The sequence below is a fragment of the Oncorhynchus mykiss genome, chromosome 12 (assembly GCF_013265735.2).
Source record: "Oncorhynchus mykiss isolate Arlee chromosome 12, USDA_OmykA_1.1, whole genome shotgun sequence".
In the NCBI taxonomy this organism is placed as follows: Eukaryota; Metazoa; Chordata; class Actinopteri; order Salmoniformes; family Salmonidae; genus Oncorhynchus; species Oncorhynchus mykiss.
In genome coordinates this window covers 82,065,388-82,084,052 of record NC_048576.1, presented here as the reverse complement: position 1 = coordinate 82,084,052, position 18,665 = coordinate 82,065,388, and the positions used below count along the sequence as shown (strand labels likewise).

General features: G+C 43.6%; 3 protein-coding genes across 6 annotated transcripts; 1 reads left to right on the top strand and 2 right to left on the bottom strand.

The window, feature by feature from the left end:
- Window positions 1-149: 149 nt before the first annotated feature.
- LOC118936245 (myosin regulatory light chain 2, skeletal muscle isoform type 2-like) lies at window positions 150-5,171 on the bottom strand. Its single transcript, XM_036938785.1, has 7 exons — window positions 4,959-5,171; window positions 4,150-4,248; window positions 1,948-2,023; window positions 1,661-1,765; window positions 1,366-1,444; window positions 1,211-1,259; window positions 150-1,114 (listed from the first exon to the last, which is right to left on the bottom strand). Exons 1-7 carry the CDS (start codon window positions 4,959-4,961, stop codon window positions 1,013-1,015), a joined length of 513 nt encoding a protein of 170 aa, XP_036794680.1. The 5' UTR covers window positions 4,962-5,171; the 3' UTR covers window positions 150-1,012.
- A 5,039-nt stretch (window positions 5,172-10,210) lies between these two features.
- On the bottom strand, window positions 10,211-15,525 carry zgc:153733 (PH_Ses domain-containing protein). 3 transcript variants are annotated; one of them, XM_036938783.1, is made up of 5 exons: window positions 15,406-15,508; window positions 14,692-14,807; window positions 14,328-14,436; window positions 13,568-13,874; window positions 10,216-13,459 (listed from the first exon to the last, which is right to left on the bottom strand). In XM_036938783.1, the coding sequence occupies exons 3-5, from the start codon at window positions 14,406-14,408 to the stop codon at window positions 13,020-13,022; spliced, it is 828 nt and encodes a 275-aa protein (XP_036794678.1). In that variant the 5' UTR covers window positions 14,409-14,436; window positions 14,692-14,807; window positions 15,406-15,508; the 3' UTR covers window positions 10,216-13,019. The 3 variants fall into 3 exon arrangements, with proteins under 3 accessions (XP_036794679.1, XP_036794677.1, XP_036794678.1); XM_036938784.1 differs by lacking the exon at window positions 14,692-14,807 and having other exon boundaries at window positions 10,211-13,333; window positions 15,406-15,525; XM_036938782.1 differs by lacking the exon at window positions 14,692-14,807 and having other exon boundaries at window positions 10,215-13,459; window positions 15,406-15,525.
- An 83-nt stretch (window positions 15,526-15,608) lies between these two features.
- Window positions 15,609-18,575, top strand: LOC110538632 (CD2 antigen cytoplasmic tail-binding protein 2). 2 transcript variants are annotated; one of them, XM_021625570.2, is made up of 7 exons: window positions 15,609-15,738; window positions 16,232-16,307; window positions 16,497-16,629; window positions 16,979-17,136; window positions 17,222-17,801; window positions 17,918-18,003; window positions 18,250-18,575. In XM_021625570.2, the coding sequence occupies exons 2-7, from the start codon at window positions 16,233-16,235 to the stop codon at window positions 18,358-18,360; spliced, it is 1,143 nt and encodes a 380-aa protein (XP_021481245.1). In that variant the 5' UTR covers window positions 15,609-15,738; window position 16,232; the 3' UTR covers window positions 18,361-18,575. The 2 variants fall into 2 exon arrangements, with proteins under 2 accessions (XP_021481245.1, XP_021481246.1); XM_021625571.2 differs by having other exon boundaries at window positions 15,692-16,003.
- Window positions 18,576-18,665: the final 90 nt, after the last annotated feature.

Here is an 18,665-nt window from a genome sequence, read left to right as displayed (position 1 = left end):
TGGGCCTAGTCTGCTGATAAGATTTTGGTGGTGTCTCAGAATTTGTATTTCTTCCCCCAGTGCACACAGCACAGGAAATAGACCCACACCAGCCCTGTTGTTTCTCAATCCCACTCTATCAGAACCACTCATGAACAGAGACACTAGTGTACAAAAGATAAGAGCTTTTATTCACAGTTAGTCCCTTTTATTCGTTACAGAGGAGTTTCTGGTAGACTAAAGCTAGTCCAGGTGCAGAAAACAAAGGAGCTTATAGAAAACAGAGGTAGAAGTAAAGGAGGAAAGGGAGGAGGGAAAGGAGGTGAAGACGAGTGTTTTCTTTGGGTCCTTTCTCTTCTCTCTAGCAGCCTTTCACTTCTTGAGAAAAACGTAGCCGTCACTTTAAGGAGACCATGTTTTTCTCTAGCCTCATTCCTTCTTAGAATATCTCCTATTTTCCCATCTTATCTACAAGAGATAACATCTACAATATTTATAGAACGATATCCCTCTGTTTGGTTTATTTGCCCATCTGAGGGTTAAATTAAGGGGGAGTGAAAGGACTTCCAGGTCTAATCTCTGAGCTGTTGCAGCCGAGGCAAAGACTGGTGCTCCGTTTCACCTTGGGGTTTACACATCCATACCACAGCAGTGGAATACGACTTGCTGTGTGCATTTCTTCTAACAAAGAGACTGGGGAAACAACCAACGATAGATATGAGTAAGAGATGAAAAGGAGGAAGAGGGTTAAGGGAAGGGAAAGTGGATGAGAAAGAGATGGAGATGTTAAAAGATCATTTTTATTGAAAATAATCCCATATCCCCACGAACAAACATAGACAACCCATGAGCACCCGCTCTCACACAAATGTCTTGAGTGGAGACAAGTCTTTTAGAGAATTTGTATGAGTGAGAGACAGAGCACATGAGTACACATACAGAGAAGGAAGGTATGAGAGAATAGAAGGAAGAAGAGAGGAGCAGGAAGGTAGAATGACAAGGGAGGCTGTTTTCTTTTCTTCTGTCTGTTTCATTACTCCTCCTTCTCCTCTCCGTGTGTGATGACGTAGCAGATTTGCTTGTAGTCTACGTTGCCGGCCACATCTGGGGGGAAGGCAGCCCACAGGTTCTTCATCTGAGGGGAGGAGAAGGAGGGTCAGCCACTCGCCAAGTCAAGGGACAACGAGAGATCATGATGATATTCAAACTGAATGATTAGAAATGTATTCACCTCCTCTGCAGAGAACCTGTCGCACTGAGTGGTCAGGAGCTCCTGAAGGCTAGAGAGAGAGGGAGACAAAGTCAAAAACATTCATGAAGCTGTGGATTCTGTTATGGAGTGCACTCATTACTACAACTGTAAAATAAGGAAGGAAATATTCTCACAAGTCCTTCTTGATGAAACCGGTAGCATCGGGGTCCAGGACCTTGAAAGCACTAACGATGACATCCTCGGGATCAGCACCTGAGACACACAAAGCATCAGTCAGGCATGTTACACTGACAGCAAGACACGTGCAATGTCCTCAGATATGGGAGTGTACTTAGAAAGCCACTAACACTTTGAAGCGATTATAACCTGGTTATAACAAGTTAGACAGTGAGCCTAACAGAGTCAAACCAAGAAATGAGATTGTGAAACATAAATAGAGCAAGCAAGTACAGTGAGTTATAGACCCACCCTTGAGCTTCTCTCCGAACATGGTGAGGAAGACGGTAAAGTTGATGGGGCCGCTGGCCTCCTTGACCATAGCTTCCAGCTCCTCATTCTTCACATTCAACTGGCCTACAGAGCAGGGAGGGAGTGTAGGTTAGCTAGCACCATTATCTATCTCTATCTCTCACACACACACACATATACAGTACATATAGGACATTGTGGACATACTAACGCACACTTTTAAGACAAATCAGTCACATAATATGTCCTCAGAATCTTAAAAGGTCTTAAATGTAACCCTTGCTCACCCATTGAGGCCAGCACGTCCCTCAAGTCATCCTTGCTGATGATACCGTCTCTGTTCTGGTCAATGATTGTGAAAGCCTGAGAAGGTGAGAAGGAGGGAGGGAAGAAGTGAGGAAGACAGAGAATGTCTGACATGACATGAACACCAGTCACCGGAGTCTGCCAAGTTGTCATCCCCAGTGGGACATGGAGGAGGGGTGTTCAGTCCTGTGCGTAGTGGGACATGGAGGAGGGGTGTTCAGTCCTGTGCGTAGTGGGACATGGAGGACGGGGGGTTCAGTCCTGTGTGTAGTGGGACATGGAGGAGGGGTGTTCAGTCCTGTGCGTAGTGGGACATGGAGAAGGGGTGTTCAGTCCTGTGCGTAGTGGGACATGGAGGACGGGGGGTTCAGTCCTGTGTGTAGTGGGACATGGAGGAGGGGTGTTCAGTCCTGTGCGTAGTGGGACATGGAGGACGGGGGGTTCAGTCCTGTGTGTAGTGGGACATGGAGGAGGGGGGGTTCAGTCCTGTGTGTAGTGGGACATGGAGGAGGGGGGGGTTCAGTCCTGTGTGTAGTGGGACATGGAGGAGGGGGGGGTTCAGTCCTGTGCGTAGTGGGACATGGAGGAGGGGGGGTTCAGTCCTGTGTGTAGTGGGACATGGAGGAGGGGGGGTTCAGTCCTGTGCGTAGTGGGACATGGAGGAGGGGGGGTTCAGTCCTGTGCATAGTGGGACATGGAGGAGGGGGGGTTCAGTCCTGTGCGTAGTGGGACATGGAGGAGGGGGGGTTCAGTCCTGTGCGTAGTGGGACATGGAGGAGGGGGGGTTCAGTCCTGTGCGTAGTGGGACATGGAGGAGGGGGGATTCAGTCCTGTGCGTAGTGGGACATGGAGGAGGGGGGGTTCAGTCCTGTGCGTAGTGGGACGTGGGTAGCATGTGCACTCCATACAACTTAGAGACACCTCTGTCAACTATGGTCATTTAAGTGCCAGGTGCTGCCTATTTATGGCACAATGCTATGTAACCCTTGTTAGGCGAGAACTAAAAAGAACAGAAGAAATGTAAATTCTTACAAGTTCATTTAGGGAGAGCTCATTAAGTTACACCTGTTAAATCCTTCTTCCACTGTCCCAGCCTGTCTCTGGACCTCATCTCTCACGTCTATGAAACCCAAGAGGAACCCCATGGTTGATCTTGAACTTAAAAAAGCAGCTGGTAATCCATCTTCCTGACTCACACACATGCACACACACTCCCCCCATCCTTACAAAGTGTTAAGACTGTCCCAATGATGATATCAGACATTCCCCAAGTGAAACTTAAGAAGTCTGTATCACATACAGCAGCAAGAATTCCCTCCATCAAGTCTGTGCCCATATCCCTTGACAACACTTTTGAAAACACATACTATCATATACAATCTCCCACCTACTGCCAGATCCCTGTTTCCTGACCTTATCCATCCTTCCATACATACAGTATCCTTCCCTACACTCCTTCCACTTTCTACCCCCTTACCGTTCACCTCTCCAACCTTCCTCTCCTCATAATCAGGTACACTATCCTGCCTTCCAAACTCTAGACTTTATCAGAAGCTCAAGAAGGTGCCGCCCCCCACCCCTTCTGTTTCACTCTGTCCCCACCTGTTCTCCCCCTGTCCACCCCCCCCCCCCCCCCCCCCCATGGCCAACCAGGGCCCAGTTGTCCTGCCATACTTAAACATGCAGCCCTCAGCAGCAGAGGACTTAAGATGAGAGGTTGAGTGACAGCTGAAGGCTCAGACGAGAGGGAGGCCTGGAGAGCTCCAAAAGGTTACAGAAGCTTCAGAGCTTCTCCTCATGACATTCTTTGCTTTATTAAGATGGGAGAGAGGTGGGGGGGGGGGACGACAAAATAGCAACTGCACTGAGAATTTACCAATCAGAGGCCAGCCCCCACAATCTAATTTAGGGTTCGCTCCTTTAATGAAACAAGGAAAAACAGTACATCATGATTGACTCATGTTTATAACAGTATCAATTTAGCCGCTGTGCCTGTCTGTTTCAGCGTAAGCAACTATTTCAGCCACTCTACAGCAGAATTAGGTTACAATGAAACTGACTGGTGGCCAGACTAGAGTCACTCACTCTCAACCCAGATAGGGAGTTGAAAGGAAATCTATCCCATTGACATTTTAAGGTGTAAAAGTGATGAGGTGTTGCATAGTGTGTTAAGAAATCCTCACCTCCTTGTACTCCTGGATCTGGCTCTGCTCAAACATGGAGAACACGTTGGAGGAACCGCCCTCTGCTGCTGCTCCCCTCCTCTTGGCCTTCTTGGGTGCCTGAAGGACAAACACATCAACTGCTTAACAATGGGACCTTCTAGGTCTGTTCATCCTGCAGCTGTAGCCCTCAGAAGGCCAATTAGTGACCTTTGACTTCAGTGTCAAGCTGTTCCTGGTCAGCGACAGGTGAAAGGATGTCCTTGTGTGTAGGTCCAGTACACTATTCCGTCCGCCATCTAGTGTTACAGTCTTTGATCTGACAGTGTGATGTGGGGTGAATATGTGTGGTCCACCATTAAATCCTGCCACTATGTCTTAAATGTAGTTTAACATCCCTTACTACCTAGCTCTTGAAATGTTCTCAGAACAGTTCAGGTACAATCTTTCTCTGGCTCAGGACAGAGGACAGTGTTTTTGAATGTGGATGTATTAAAACATTAATTATCCTCAGGTAGCTAACCGTTTACAGCATCTTCTATATAAATGTTGTTATTAAAGTGTTATAAAATGTATAGATCCTGTGAATGATATTGTATATCCAGGAACAGCTTTACACAAAATGTCTAAAAATGTCACCACCCAAAAATGTCCAAAGTACAGTTGAGTTTTAAAAAGTTCCAAAATTTATTTTTCAATCTAGCAAAAAAGCTTAAAATAGAAAAACAAGAAAATCTGGGAATGCTGTGTTATTCCTGGAGGTTCCCATCGACAGCACACAGAGTAGTGGACAGGTAAGCAGTCAGAAAGTGAGGACCGGTGTTACTCACCATCTCGAGACGGTATGTATGGAGGTTTGGATGGTCAACAAGAGAAGAGACTGATGTGAAGCCGCATTAAACCCCTATCCTCGGGGGCTTATATACCTCTGTAGACCGCGCTAACTTTAGCCACAGCCTCAAGTTTGGATTTGTAGAGGCAGAGAGAGGGAGAGAGGGAGGGATGAGTTTGAAGCAAAAGTTAAGCGACAGGCAGAATGAGGGACAAGCTATCACCTTACAGGAGATCAGAAATAGACCCAGGAGTCTTGGAATGAAGGGAACCCGATACAACAGGGACCAGGCCATACGTTTAGTGTCCCACGTGGACTAATATGGACATTCAGGACGTAAAAGGCTTGATGGACTGCTGGCTGGCTGGACACATCTTGGCACCGTCCCACCCCTCCATAGTCTCCATCACCATCACCCTTCAGTGTGGCACATCAACCTATCATTGACTTTAGTTTTTACATTACAATATTAAAGGCTTAAATAAACACATTTTGTGCTCTCAGCGACTTGAAATGTAAATGTTTATGCATGTGCATGCATGGGTAGATATATTTATCTGTCTACACTTTCTATGTTCATATGTCCAGCGATTTCCACAGGCAATTGAAACGGCCTTCTCACATTTTGCATGGCACTGCACTGTCCAGCATGCATGTGTACTCTGGTACAGTGTTTGTGTATACTAGACCGTGTTAATTGGTGTCGGTAGTGAGGTCTCCCATAATCCCTTTAGAGTCTAAGGGCCCGAGCCTGGGTTTCTATTAGGCTAACATATGAAGTTGTAAGATGGTTATACCAAGGACCATTCGGCTGTTTGATTTTGAATTTAAGGACCTCTAGTGGTATATATCTGAGTTAATAGGAAAAGGCCAAATTTAATGTTTCATTAAATAATAATAATAATAAAACAAATCATATTTATATATATATATATATATACAGTGCATATACAGTGCATTCGAAAAGTATTCCAAAAAAAGTATTCAAACCCCTTGACAGTTTTATTCTAAAATGGATTACATACATTTTTTCCCCTCGTCAATCTACACACAATACCCCATAATGACAAAGAGAATAAAAAAAGTAGATGTTGAAATTTTAGCAAATGTATTAAACTTTTTGTTTAAATATCTTATAAGTGTTCAGACCCTTTGCTATGAGACTCAAAATGGAGCTCAGATGCATCCTGTTTCCATTGGTCATCCTTGAGATGTTTCTACAACTTGATTGGAGTCCCCCTGTGGTAAATTCAATTGATTGGACATGATTTGGAAAGCCACACACCTGTCTATATAAGTTCCCACAGTGGAAAGTGCATGTCAGAGCAAAAACCAAGCCATGAGGTTGAAGGAACCGTCCGTAGAGCTCAGAGACAGGACTGAGTCGAGGCACTGCAAATTCTGCAGCATTGAAGGTCCCCAAGAACACAGTGGCCTCCTTTATTCTTAAATGGAGAAGTTTGGAACCACCAAGACTCTTTCTAGAGCTAGCTGCCCTGCCAATGAGCAATCGGGGGAGAAGGGCCTTGGTCAGGGAGATGACCAAGAACCCGATGGTCCCTCTGACAGAGCTCCAGAATTCCTCTGTTGAGATGGGAGAACTTTCCAGAAGGACAACTATCTCTGCAGCACTCCACCAATCAGGCCTTTATGGTAGAGTGGCCAGACGGAAGACACTCCTCAGTAAAAGGCACATGACAACCCGCTTGGAGTTTGCCACAAGGCACCTAAAGACACTCAGACCATGAGAAACAAGATTCTCTGGTCTGATGAAACCAAGATTGAACTCTTTGGCCTGAATGCCAAGCGTCACGTCTGGAGGAAACCTGGCACCATCCCTACGTTGAAGCATGGTGGTGGTAGCATCATGCTGTGGGGATATTTTTCAGTAGCAGGGACTGGGAGACTAGTCATGATTTGAAGGAAAGATGAACGAAGAAAAATAGAGATCCTTGAGGAAAACCTGCTCCAGAGCACTCAGGACCTCAGACTGGGGTGAAGGTTCACCATCCAACAGGACAACAACCCTAAGCACACAGCCAAGACAACGCAGGAGTGGCTTCGGGACAAGTCTCTGAATGTCCTTGAGTGGCCCAGCCAGAGCCCGGACTTGAACCCAATCAAACATCTCTGGAGAGACCTGAAAATAGCTGTGCAGCGACGCTCCCCATCCATCCTGACAGAGCTTGAGAGCATCTGCAGTGAAGAATGGGGAAACTCCAAATACAGGTGTGCCAAGCTTGTTGGGTCATACCCAAGAAGACTCGAAGCTGTAATCGCTGCCAAAGGTGCTTCAACAAAGTGCTAAGTAGGGGTCAGAATACTTAAGTAAATGTTATATTTCAGTTTTTTATTTGGAATAAATTTGAAAACATTTCTAAGAATCTGTTTTTGCTTTTTCATTATGGGGTATTGTGTGTAGATTGAGGATATAGTTTAAAAAAAAAAACATTTTAGAGTAAGGCTGTAATGTAACAGAATGTGGAAAAAGTCAAGGGGTCTGAATACTTTCTGAATGCACTGTATATCGAGTACCAGTCAGAAGTTTGGACACACCTACTCATTCCAGTGTTATTCTTTATTTTTTTATATATTCTACATTGTAGAATAATAGTGAAGAAAACACTATGAAATAACACATATGAAATCATGTAGTAACCAAAAAAGTGTTAAACAAATCAAAATATATTTTATGTTTGTGATTCTTCAAAGTAGCCACCCTTTGCCTTGATGACACTTTTGCACTCTCTAGGCATTTTATATATTATTATGTAGAAAATAAAGGAAAAACCCTTGAATGAGTAGGCGTGTCCAAACTTTTGACCAGTTACAGTATGTGTATATATTTCACAGTTGGTTGGTGGCACCTTAATTTGGGGGGGACTGGCTTGTGGTAATGGCTGGAGCGGATTAAATGGAATGGTATCAAACGCATGGTTTCCATGTGTTTGATGCCCTTCCATTCATAACCGTTCCAGCCATTATTACGAGCCATCCACCCCTCCGCAGCCTCCTGTGTAATGTGTGTGTGTGTGTGTGTGTGTGTGTGTATATATACAGTATTTTATTATTTGATGGAACATTGAATTTGGCCTTTTGCTATTAGCCCATAGAAACGCATTGAATGATATTCATACATGGCAAAAAAAGGAAGTATGTTTTAAAAGTTTCTGTCCTATATCTGAGAGATGCAAGAAAGCTCAGGAAATTAATTTTAAATGAGTCTTGTAATTTCCTGAGCTTTCTTGTATCGAATTGAAGGGCACGAATGGAAGGGCATCAAACACAAATAAAACTAAATGCATGCTTTCCAACCGATCACTGCCCGCACCTGCCCGCCCGTCCAGCATCACTACTCTGGACAGCTCTGACTTAGAATACGTGGACAACTACAAATACCTAGGTGTCTGGTTAGACTAAACTCTCCTTCCAGACCCACATCAAACATCTCCAATCCAAAGTTAAATCTAGAATTGGCTTCCTATTTCGCAACAAAGCATCCTTCACTCATAATGCCAAACATACCCTTGTAAAACTGACCATCCTACCGATCCTCGACTTCGGCGATGTCATTTACAAAATAGCCTCCAATACCCTACTCAATAAATTGTATGCAGTCTATCACAGTGCCATCCTTTTTGTCACCAAAGCCCCATATACTACCCACCACTGCGACCTATATGCTCTCGCTGGCTGGCCCTCGCTTCATACTCGTCGCCAAACCCACTGTCTCCAGGTCATCTACAAGACCCTGCTAGGTAAAGTCACCCCTTATCTCAGCTCGCTGGTCACCATAGCATCTCCCACCTGTAGCACGCGCTCCAGCAGGTATATTTCTCTGGTCACCCCCAAAACCAATTCCTCCTTTGGCCGCCTCTCCTTTCAGTTCTCTGCTGCCATTAACTGGAACGACCTACAAAAATCTCTGAAACTGGAGACTCATGTCTCCCTCACTAGCTTTAAGCACCAGCAGTCAGAGCAGCTCACAGATTACTGCACCTGTACATAGCCCATCTATAATTTAGCCCAAATAACTACCTCTTCCCCTACTGTATTTATTTATTTGGCTCCTTTGCACCCCATTATTTATATTTCTACTTAGCACATTCTTCCACTGCAAATCTACCATTCCAGTGTTTGCTATATTGTATTTACTTCGCCACTATGGCCTTTTTTTGCCTTTACCTCCCTTATCGCACCTCATTTGCTCACATTGTATATAGACTTATTTTTCTACTGTATTATTGACTGTATGTTTGTTTTACTCCATGTGTAACTCTGTGTTGTTGTATGTGTCGAACTGCTTTGCTTTATCTTGGCCAGGTCGCAATTGAAAATATAACTTGTTCTCAACTTGCCTACCTGGTTAAATAAAGGGGAAATAAATAAAGGCTTGTGGGTGTCGTAGAGCCAAACAACAATTTGTAGGTGTTCATGAGAGTCACAGCTTTCAATGGCGGGGTAATATTAATTGGATGCTACAGACATTTTTGCAAGAAGACTGACAAACACCGCTGTGGCTCCGTCACTTTCCACTGCAGATGCAGAAGGCCGACATCGGCGAATGCGATGGATTGGAGACGCAGCCCATCCCAAAACAATTCAGATATATCAAGCTTAAACAGACAGATTTTTATGGGGATTTTTTTTATTTTGCTAATTTGATTAGCACAAGGGTCCCGTTAAGAGGTTTTACCATCAGTGGCAGGAGTGCTAAAGAAACTATACTCCCTAAAACCAACCTCAGGTTGTTAACCTTTGGCAAAAACCCAAGAAACTTGAGGCACTGTTAACTTCTGACCAATGCCCTTTTTTCTCCTAGGTTTTATTAGAGATCCTACTTTAGTGATGCACACACTTTTATTTGTTTTCATAGTGCCATACACAAAGTCAGACAGCCCCCCCCCCCACACACACACACACACAAACACACAGTTTTATATTGCTATCCTTGTGGTGACCAAAGAATTTATTCCCATCCTAAAAACGATTTACCCTAACCTTGAACCTAACCGTAACCCTAACTTTATTCCTAAACCCCTAATCTTAAACCTATATCAAACCGTAACTCCTAACCTTAATTGTAACCCTAACCCCAATTGTAACCCAAAACCTAACCTGTAAGCCTAAAATAGCATTTTTCCTTGAGGACTCAGAAGGATAGTCACACACACACACACACACACACACACACACACACACACACACACACACACACACACACACACACACACACACACACACACACACTGTGCTCTCTCTCCTTCCTCAAGTGCTTCACTCCTAATGCCATGTTGGAGGGGATCACAGGGAGGGGGACTGAGGGTGCAGGAGGAGCTCTGAGGAGAATATATATGAGGGACAGCTGAGAAAGACCAAAATAGCAAAGGAAACTTGTCCCCACCCACACACACACACACACACATCATCAATTTTAAAACTGTCCATCCATAGTTCATCCACTCATCTAGTTATTTTTATATATCCCAGTCTGGTGTCTTTTATTTTATTTTAAACAACTTAAACCCAAAGTGCCGCCAGACAGGTGAGAAGCTTCGGGAGACTAGGGTAGGGCCTGTAACCTGCCGCCGGTTGTCTGTGTTGTTCTATGACCTCTGATCTGCCTTGTTATTGCCATGGTAAAGTGTAAAGTAAAGTCATTTTTAATGATCCTTTAGTTTATTTAACCAGGGAAGTTACATTCCAGGATGCTTGGTCATATGGTGTACCATACATTATCTACACACAGTTCTGTAACAGGACCCCATACTTCCTTATATAGAGTGCACATAGCCTACTGTATTATAAGACAGATTACTAGGGCTGTTTAATGTCGGTCCTGGAGGGACAAAATACTTCTGGCTTTCATCCTCTCCTTCTAATAAGGGAATAATTCAGACCTGGGACACCAGGTGAGTGCGATTAACTACCAGGTAGAAACAAAGTGTTTTGGCCCTCCAGGAAGGGAATTGAACAGCCCTGGGTTACACCTTTGGCCTGTTTATATCCTGTCACAGTGTGAGGAGGTGTTAATATACAGATGTATGTGCTTTGTGTAAGGTGACACACTTCCATGCTCCCCTGGACAAATCTATCACATTCTAGATGATTGGTATGAATTTCTGCTATGTGGTGAAGCCAAAGTCTCATCTTTGAGACGCACATAGAAAACCACTTTCACACTTCAACTTAAAAGGTTAAAGTTTAAACTTTTAGCTGATCCAGAGCATATATGGATGTGAACCTTGCTCAAGGGCACATTCACAGATTTTTCACCTAGTCAGCTCAGGGATTCGACCCAGCCCAATGCTCTTTACCGCTAGGATACCTGCCACCGTGTGTGAACTTCAGTTTGATCCGTTGATCTGATATTCTTAAATACGGAACTTGTTTATTTTACCACTGGTGTCTCACTAGTGTACATTATATTAATCCTCATATATCCTTGTCTCAGAACTCAGATCCAAATCTCACATCTGTCATGAGAGACTACATTGATCCTGTTAATATTAGCTCACTTTCATCTCTTGGTTTTTCAACTGAATGTGTTACATGTTGGCTGGTGAATGGATGTCCCATCAGGACAATACCAGAGAGGGCTCTTTGATACTTATGTCCCTCTCTATAACAATATGATGATTGAATTAAACTGAGTCTTGTCACACTTTTTAATCAGTGGACATTAATGGTTTAATTCACAGCTAGTGTTTGTAGCACCCTCTGGTGGTACAGCATGGCTGAGCTGCATCAACCTTTAGCGCATTAAAGTTGCTTAAAAATAATGGATACATTTAACATGAAGGATATACACCTAATTATATAGTGCTGCACTGTAACTTATTAAACGGGGATGTGAAGCCTTTACTTGACAGTGTGTAACAACACATCAATATATATGAAGTTTAACACATCACAAGGATGTTTTACGTTTTACATTTGAGTCATTCAGCAGACACTCTTATCCAGAGCTACTTACAGTCAGTACATTCATCTTAAGATAGCAAGGTGGGACAACCACATAATCACAGGCATATAAAGTACATATTTCCTCAATAACATAGCTATCGGTAGAAGCAGAGCTGGAAGGGGGGTCAAGCACTGATGAAGTGTTGCTGTGTTGTTGTTTTTTTTAGGGGGGGGGGGGGGTCGAGGTGAGGATACTGTTTATTTAAGTTACTGTTTAAGAGGGTTTCAGATGTTTTTGGAGAATGGGCAGGGACTCTGCTGTCCTAGCTTCCCCCACCAGGACAGAGTGCCAGGACAGAGAAGGTGCCAGGACAGAGAAGAGCATGGACAGGGCTGATCGGGAGCTGCCCTCCTGTAGGGGTGGGAGGGCCATGAGACCTGAGGTGGCAGAACGGAGTGCTCGGGTTGGGGTGTAGGTTTTGAGCATAGCCTGAAGGTAGAGTGGGGCAGTTTATCTTGCTATTCCGTAGGTAAGCACCATGGTCTTGTAGTAGATGCGAGCTTCGACTGGAAGCTCTTTGCTTCAATATTGCATAACTACCCTGATTGCTGACAGAAAGTTAAGCTTCACACTTAACATCAATATTACCTAGAAAATAGACCAGTGATTTTAATGATAATTTACAAACAGTAACAGACAAACCAGTAGGAGTGGCAGTACTCTGAAATAAGAAAGTGACTATCATTTGAGGAACTAGAGTGTTTAAGAGGAACCAGTCACCTGTATATACAGCATGAGCTGATTATAGTCCTATAACCTAACGTAGCAGGTGCAAAAGAAACACCCAAGCAGAGTTCCCACATCAGGGCTGTATCCCTGACAACCAGATGCATCCGGTTGTTTGCAACACCACTATGGGTGATAGTCTTATGAGTTTGAAGATGAGTCTCTGCTTTGTGACAAGACATTTTTAGGCTCACCATCAACCTCATAGGACTTTAATCCCATCATGATGTATACACAGGTGACTAGTTCTTCTTTAATGCTCTAGTTCCTCAAATTATAAAGGCACTTTCTTATTTCAGATTACTGGCATTCACACCAAAGTCCTCATCAAAATAACCAGAGTGGTGACTGTCTGATTTCTGTGGGTCAGTGTTCACTCAGGTCAATGAGATCCTCCTCAAGGTGCTCCTCTTCCTCCTGCCTCCTCCTCAGCCAATCAGCTCTCAGCTGCTTCACCTCCTCTCCATAGTAATCATGTAGCTTGGTGAAATCCTCTAGAGGATCAAAGTCCACTTGTGGCCATTCCCCATATGGTGGTGCTGGTCCATTTATAGGTGTGACGTGTGCGTTTCTCTTGGGCCAATGCTTAGGGGACCTCTTATTGATGACTTTGCTGGGGATTGGAGGGGCTTGTAATACATTACTGGCACTGTGGCTTCCCCCTTCTCTCCTCGCTGGTCCTGGCATGAGGAAGGAGGAGGAGCATGAGTTCAGGTAAGTCATGGATTGGGTAAGGCACATTGAGCCTGGACCAGTCACAGTGGTTCGTTGATGGGATTCAGCAGGGCCAGCTTGGCGTTTAGCCTCTGCTTAGTGACAAAAGAATACAGGTTGAGAGGCAGGAAAGGAACACATATTTTTGAAGCATGAATACAACAATACACACACACACCACACTTTCTCCCCACACTCACCTTCGTACTGCTTCCCCAGGTCTCTGACCAGCAGTGAAAGGTAGCAGTGGCTGGCTGTGAGCAGGGCTTTGACCCAGCTCTCCTGGCCCAGCTGGTCCTCAGCAGCAAGCCCGTAGGTTTTCAGCCCTGAACCTCTGAACACCATGGAGAAGGCAAACAGTCCTCCCTCAGACTCACAGCGCTGGACAGCACAGCCCTCTAGGACAATAACCCCCAGCAGGTGTCGATCTGCCGGACGCTCCTGGTAGAACAGGAGATTGGCTTTCAGGACAAACCAGCGCCTCTGGTAGGAGGAAGTCCTCTCTTTCTGATGTGGTATGTGTAAGAGGAGGATGCCAGGGTGGTGGGGTGAAAGATGGAGATAGGGAGGAGTAAGTTACAATATTTTTGATGAAGGGAAGTTATAAAGAGTGAGAGAATAGATACGGAGATAAATACAGAGATAATTTTACCCAAATGAGTGCCATTATACAAGCCCTCCATTTCAAATCAAATCAAATCCCTCCATTTCAATGTTCTATTTATGTCAGTGATATATAAATAGAGGGGGGGGGGGGGGGTGACATTGATAATAATAAATAGAGAGGGGGAGGGGGGTGACATTGATAATAATAAAGTAGCTTAAAATATCAAATGAGATATAATTATTATTAGGCAGGGAAATGCAAAAGGCCAAGAGGAGACTGTGCTATAACAGAATCTCACAGCATATTGATAATGTAATTTGGCTCTTGCTTGTGTCTGTCAAGTTTTACAATACCTTTTTGTAGAGATATCCTTCTTTATCTATCGGTGAGGTGCAGGATAGGTAATGGGTTAAAATCTTCTCATGGATCTTCATTACAACGTTCTCCAACAAAGAGAGGATCCTTTAGAGGATGAAAGGCATCCTTGATAATATCAATCCAGCACCAGTAGTACAGACACATAACATTTGAGCCTTGTTTGTCTGTCATAATACCGCCTTTCTTTTTCACCAGTAAAGCAACATTGCCAGTAACCAGTTGCCATCATCTTGTATTCAACTAGTCCATTCTTTATGACAATGATCTTAAATCTACACACAATTTCCACCTCTATCTCTTGCCAGTCTAGCGGAGGAGTAATGTGTTATCCAAGCTTACCTCTCAGGGTCACTCTCTATCCATCCAATTGTATATGTTTTAGATTTTCTGCCATAAACCTTCACTTGTTCCTCTCAGTCTAATTTCCACAGTAGTTTGTGTTCACTGCAACACATCTAGAATAAGACATTGTTTAAATATAAAGTTTCAGGTTACGAACACAGGTCCTCCCATGGGTACTAGAGGACAAGTGTTGAAATATAAATAACTCAACCCACTTCCTGGAAACAAAACCCTGACACACAATATTCTCTTTCCCCTCTACGCTTAAGTCCACACCTACTACCCAGATAGTATACATTGAGGGGGTGTTCTTCCTCACTTCCCTGTTCTGTGTAAAATGTTAAGATAATTTCCTCAGTGATGCTTTAGAAAAAAGTCTTACTATATCAAATTGTATTAAATGTGTTCTTGAAGTTGATTAAATTTAAACTTCCTCTGGTGATCGATTCATAACCAAGAATTAATCCTCTCATTAAGGCCTAGTTGGACCCTATAGCACCACTACATTAACATGAGTGGTTATGAGGGCCAGAGCCACATAAACATAGCTTTATCAATGCAGTTTTTAACCTATTTAACTTAATAAATAAACAATAAAAACAAAAAAGGACTACAGAACAATAACAGTTATCTGACCTCGACCAAGGGAAAACTTGTGCTGGCACTGAAATCATAGAAGCCCAAAGATTATAAAAATACTATGTGGCTTACCTGAACATAGTAACAACACAAGGCTCCTAAGAAAAGGAGGAGTGTCATTGGCCTTCAATAAATTGGTGTCTAGAGGCAAATACACCCCCCCCCCACCCAACACCCATGAAATGCCCTAACATGGAGATAGATACATTTAAACACTTCGAAATTAACACACTCTGAATACACCCCGTTCTGGTGCTGAACGTTTTGAATTGTTTAGAGAACTTTTTGAGACCGTGACACCTCTTGAACATGCCGCAGAACTGTACGCATCAAGTTCGACATCACTTCCTGTTTAGTTGAATGGCGCTTGCAGACTTTTCGTATCGATAGCTAGTAGCTAGCGAGGTAGTTTTTGTTTTCCTTAGCTATCTGCATTTAGATACATGTTGTATTTTTGGTATTTTTAATTATCCTTATCCATACTCAGATGCACGCAAAGTGTTGTGAAGCTAGCTAACTTACGTCCCTTTAACGTTACTTACTAACTCTGCATGTGTCGTTATTTTCTTGGTACCTGCTAGTATCTTAACGTTAGTCAGCTAGCAAAACAAAACAAATTTAGCTAGCTATAGCTGTAGTAGTCACACTATTGTGGAGATAATCGTATCACGTAAGTTAACGTCACGTGGAATAGTGTAGTCGCTTAAATATCGATAACATACTTATTCAAAAGCTTCAGTAAATGGTTAGCTAACTAACATTAGTTAACGTTAGCTAGCGCAGTAGTTAGCTAACGTTTGCTAATTAGATTGCTTCCGTTTGATTCATTATAGTACAGTAATATGTAGACATGTATACTACAAACATTTAGATTTGTTTTCTCTTCTGTCATCAACAGAATGTCAAAAAGAAAAGTCACGTTTGGGGACGGCGATGGTGGAGAGTTGTTGGATGAGGACGTTCCAAAGAAAAAGGTGCTGCCACAAACACTTGTTCTCAGATCAGTACAGTGCTACATTCAATTTTAACAGCATAGAGTGGGACATGATAATTACATATGCTTTTTGATGTAATAATCTTTGTTACTTGTGTTAGCCAGAGGCATTTGTTTGAGGGTTTTCTATACTGACCAGTTTGCTTTATCTCACCTGGGATCTCGCCAGTTATGTGAGGACGTGGTTGGGCCGGGCTCCAGGTTCAAGGGGAAACATTCTCTGGACAGTGACGAGGAGGACGAGGAAGAAGATGGAGATAAGAGCAGCAAATACAACATATTGGCCAGTGACGATGTGGAAGGTTTGTCTTACCAATTTGATTGTCTTCATAACTGAGACCTGGCCCCTACAGTTATTTAAAGGTAGACTCTGAGAAATGGCATTGCCACAAGCAGCGCCACAGATATTGGGATGAGTGAGATGCAAGACTTCCCTCTGACATCGTCACACACAGTATCTGCACATGTGCATGGGTTCGCCTTACCCATTGCAACGTGGTAGCCACAGGACCAAATCAGCAGAGAAGTTGAGCATCGCGCTTCAACACACTTAGCTGTTAGGCAAATTGATCCACTATGCTGTTTAGTTTTTGCATCTGACATATCGCTGAGTCTACCTGTTAATGTCTAAAAGTGCATGTTTTGTTTTAGGTCAGGAGGGGGCAACAATTGACTGTGACGAGGGAGTTCCCATCACACCCTTTAACCTGGATGAGGAGATGCAAGAAGGGCACTTTGACTCTGAAGGAAACTACTACGTCAAAAAGGATGAGGAGATCAGGGACAACTGGCTTGACAACATTGACTGGGTAACTGTGTCTTTAGTTATTTGATTAGTTGTTCACTGCAGAAATGTCACACACAGTGAAGTAATGTATTTGTCTCGCTCTTTAGGTGAAAATAAGAGAGCAACCTACTAAACGAAAGAAGAAAGGTCTGGCAGCCAAGAGGAGGAGGAGAGTGGGGGATGAAGATGAGGCAGAAGAAGAGAAACAGCGAGAGGAGAAGCAGGCAGATAGTGACGAAGAGGAAGACATGGAAGAGGAAAAGGAGCCAGTTGAAGACCCCCTGGCATCCTTCAGCCAGCATCAGCTCACAGAGGCTGTGTTGGAGCTGCTATTACCTGGGGAGACTGTTGCCACAGGGCTTCGCCGGCTTGGAGGCCTAGGTGGGCGTAAGAAGGGAAAGCAGAGAGAAGAGAACGGAAAAGCAGAAGAAACAAATAGGGATACCGAAAAACTGGACAGGCTCACGGCACTTGCAGACAGACTGGTTGGGAGTGGAGTGTTTGAAATATACCAGCAGACATATGAAAAGCTGGCCTACACACTGAAAGGGAAGAGCCAGCAGCAATCGGTGGGGAGGAGTTTAAATGGGGAGGAGGAAGAAGATGAGCTTGACATGTTTGCTGACAAAATTGACGAGAAGCACAGTGTCAAAGCTCCGGACAAAGAGGATCAGGATGATGAGACAGGTTAGTGAGAGTAAATTGGTGTGCGGTCAGCTGGTTCCAAACCATTTACACTATTATTACAGGTGCAATTTTTGTTGACTTTTGAGATGTGTAAACATATTTTGTTTGTCTTTAAGTGAGTGATCAGGTGATGTGGGAGTATAAATGGGACACAGAGGAGAATTCTGAACTCTACGGCCCCTTCAGCAGTCAGCAGATGCAGGTTTGAATTATCTAATTTTCTATTACAGTATATTGGACAATAAATTAAGGGCAGCAGTATCTGCACTTCTGCTCTAGTAACTGTCCTAGGGGTAGGAACATCAACAGTACCTGCCATTCTGCTCCTGGTCTGTTTTCCTGGTGGTCACAGTTTATTTTCCTTCTTCCCTTATGATCCTGTACCTGGTTATACTGGATTAGGCCAGGCCGGTTCTGTCCAGTAATCCCTATTTTCTGTCTCTTTCAGGGCTGGGTGGATGAGGGCTATTTCAAAGATGGTGTTTACTGCAGGAGGATTGAACAGGGAAGCGCTCAGTTCTACAATTCCAAGAGACTAGACTTTGATCTTTACACATGACCATGATCAGTTATTGACTAATAATTTGATGTATTATGCTGTTTCATGTGGACCCCAGGAAGAGTAGCTGCTGTGTTTGCAGTGGCTAATGGGGACCCTAATAAATACCAATGATAGTCTCTCGCTCACACCCACACACACATCCACATTCTCTGTTATCTGATCTCTTATTGTATGTAGCCTTCCTGTTTTAAAATAAACAAATTGGTATTTTATATTGTCTATTTCTTGTCTGCTGCTAAGCCTACAAGCAAGGTCTTGAAATATTGCTAAATGCATTTTACTAAATATGTGTTGGGTTTCTA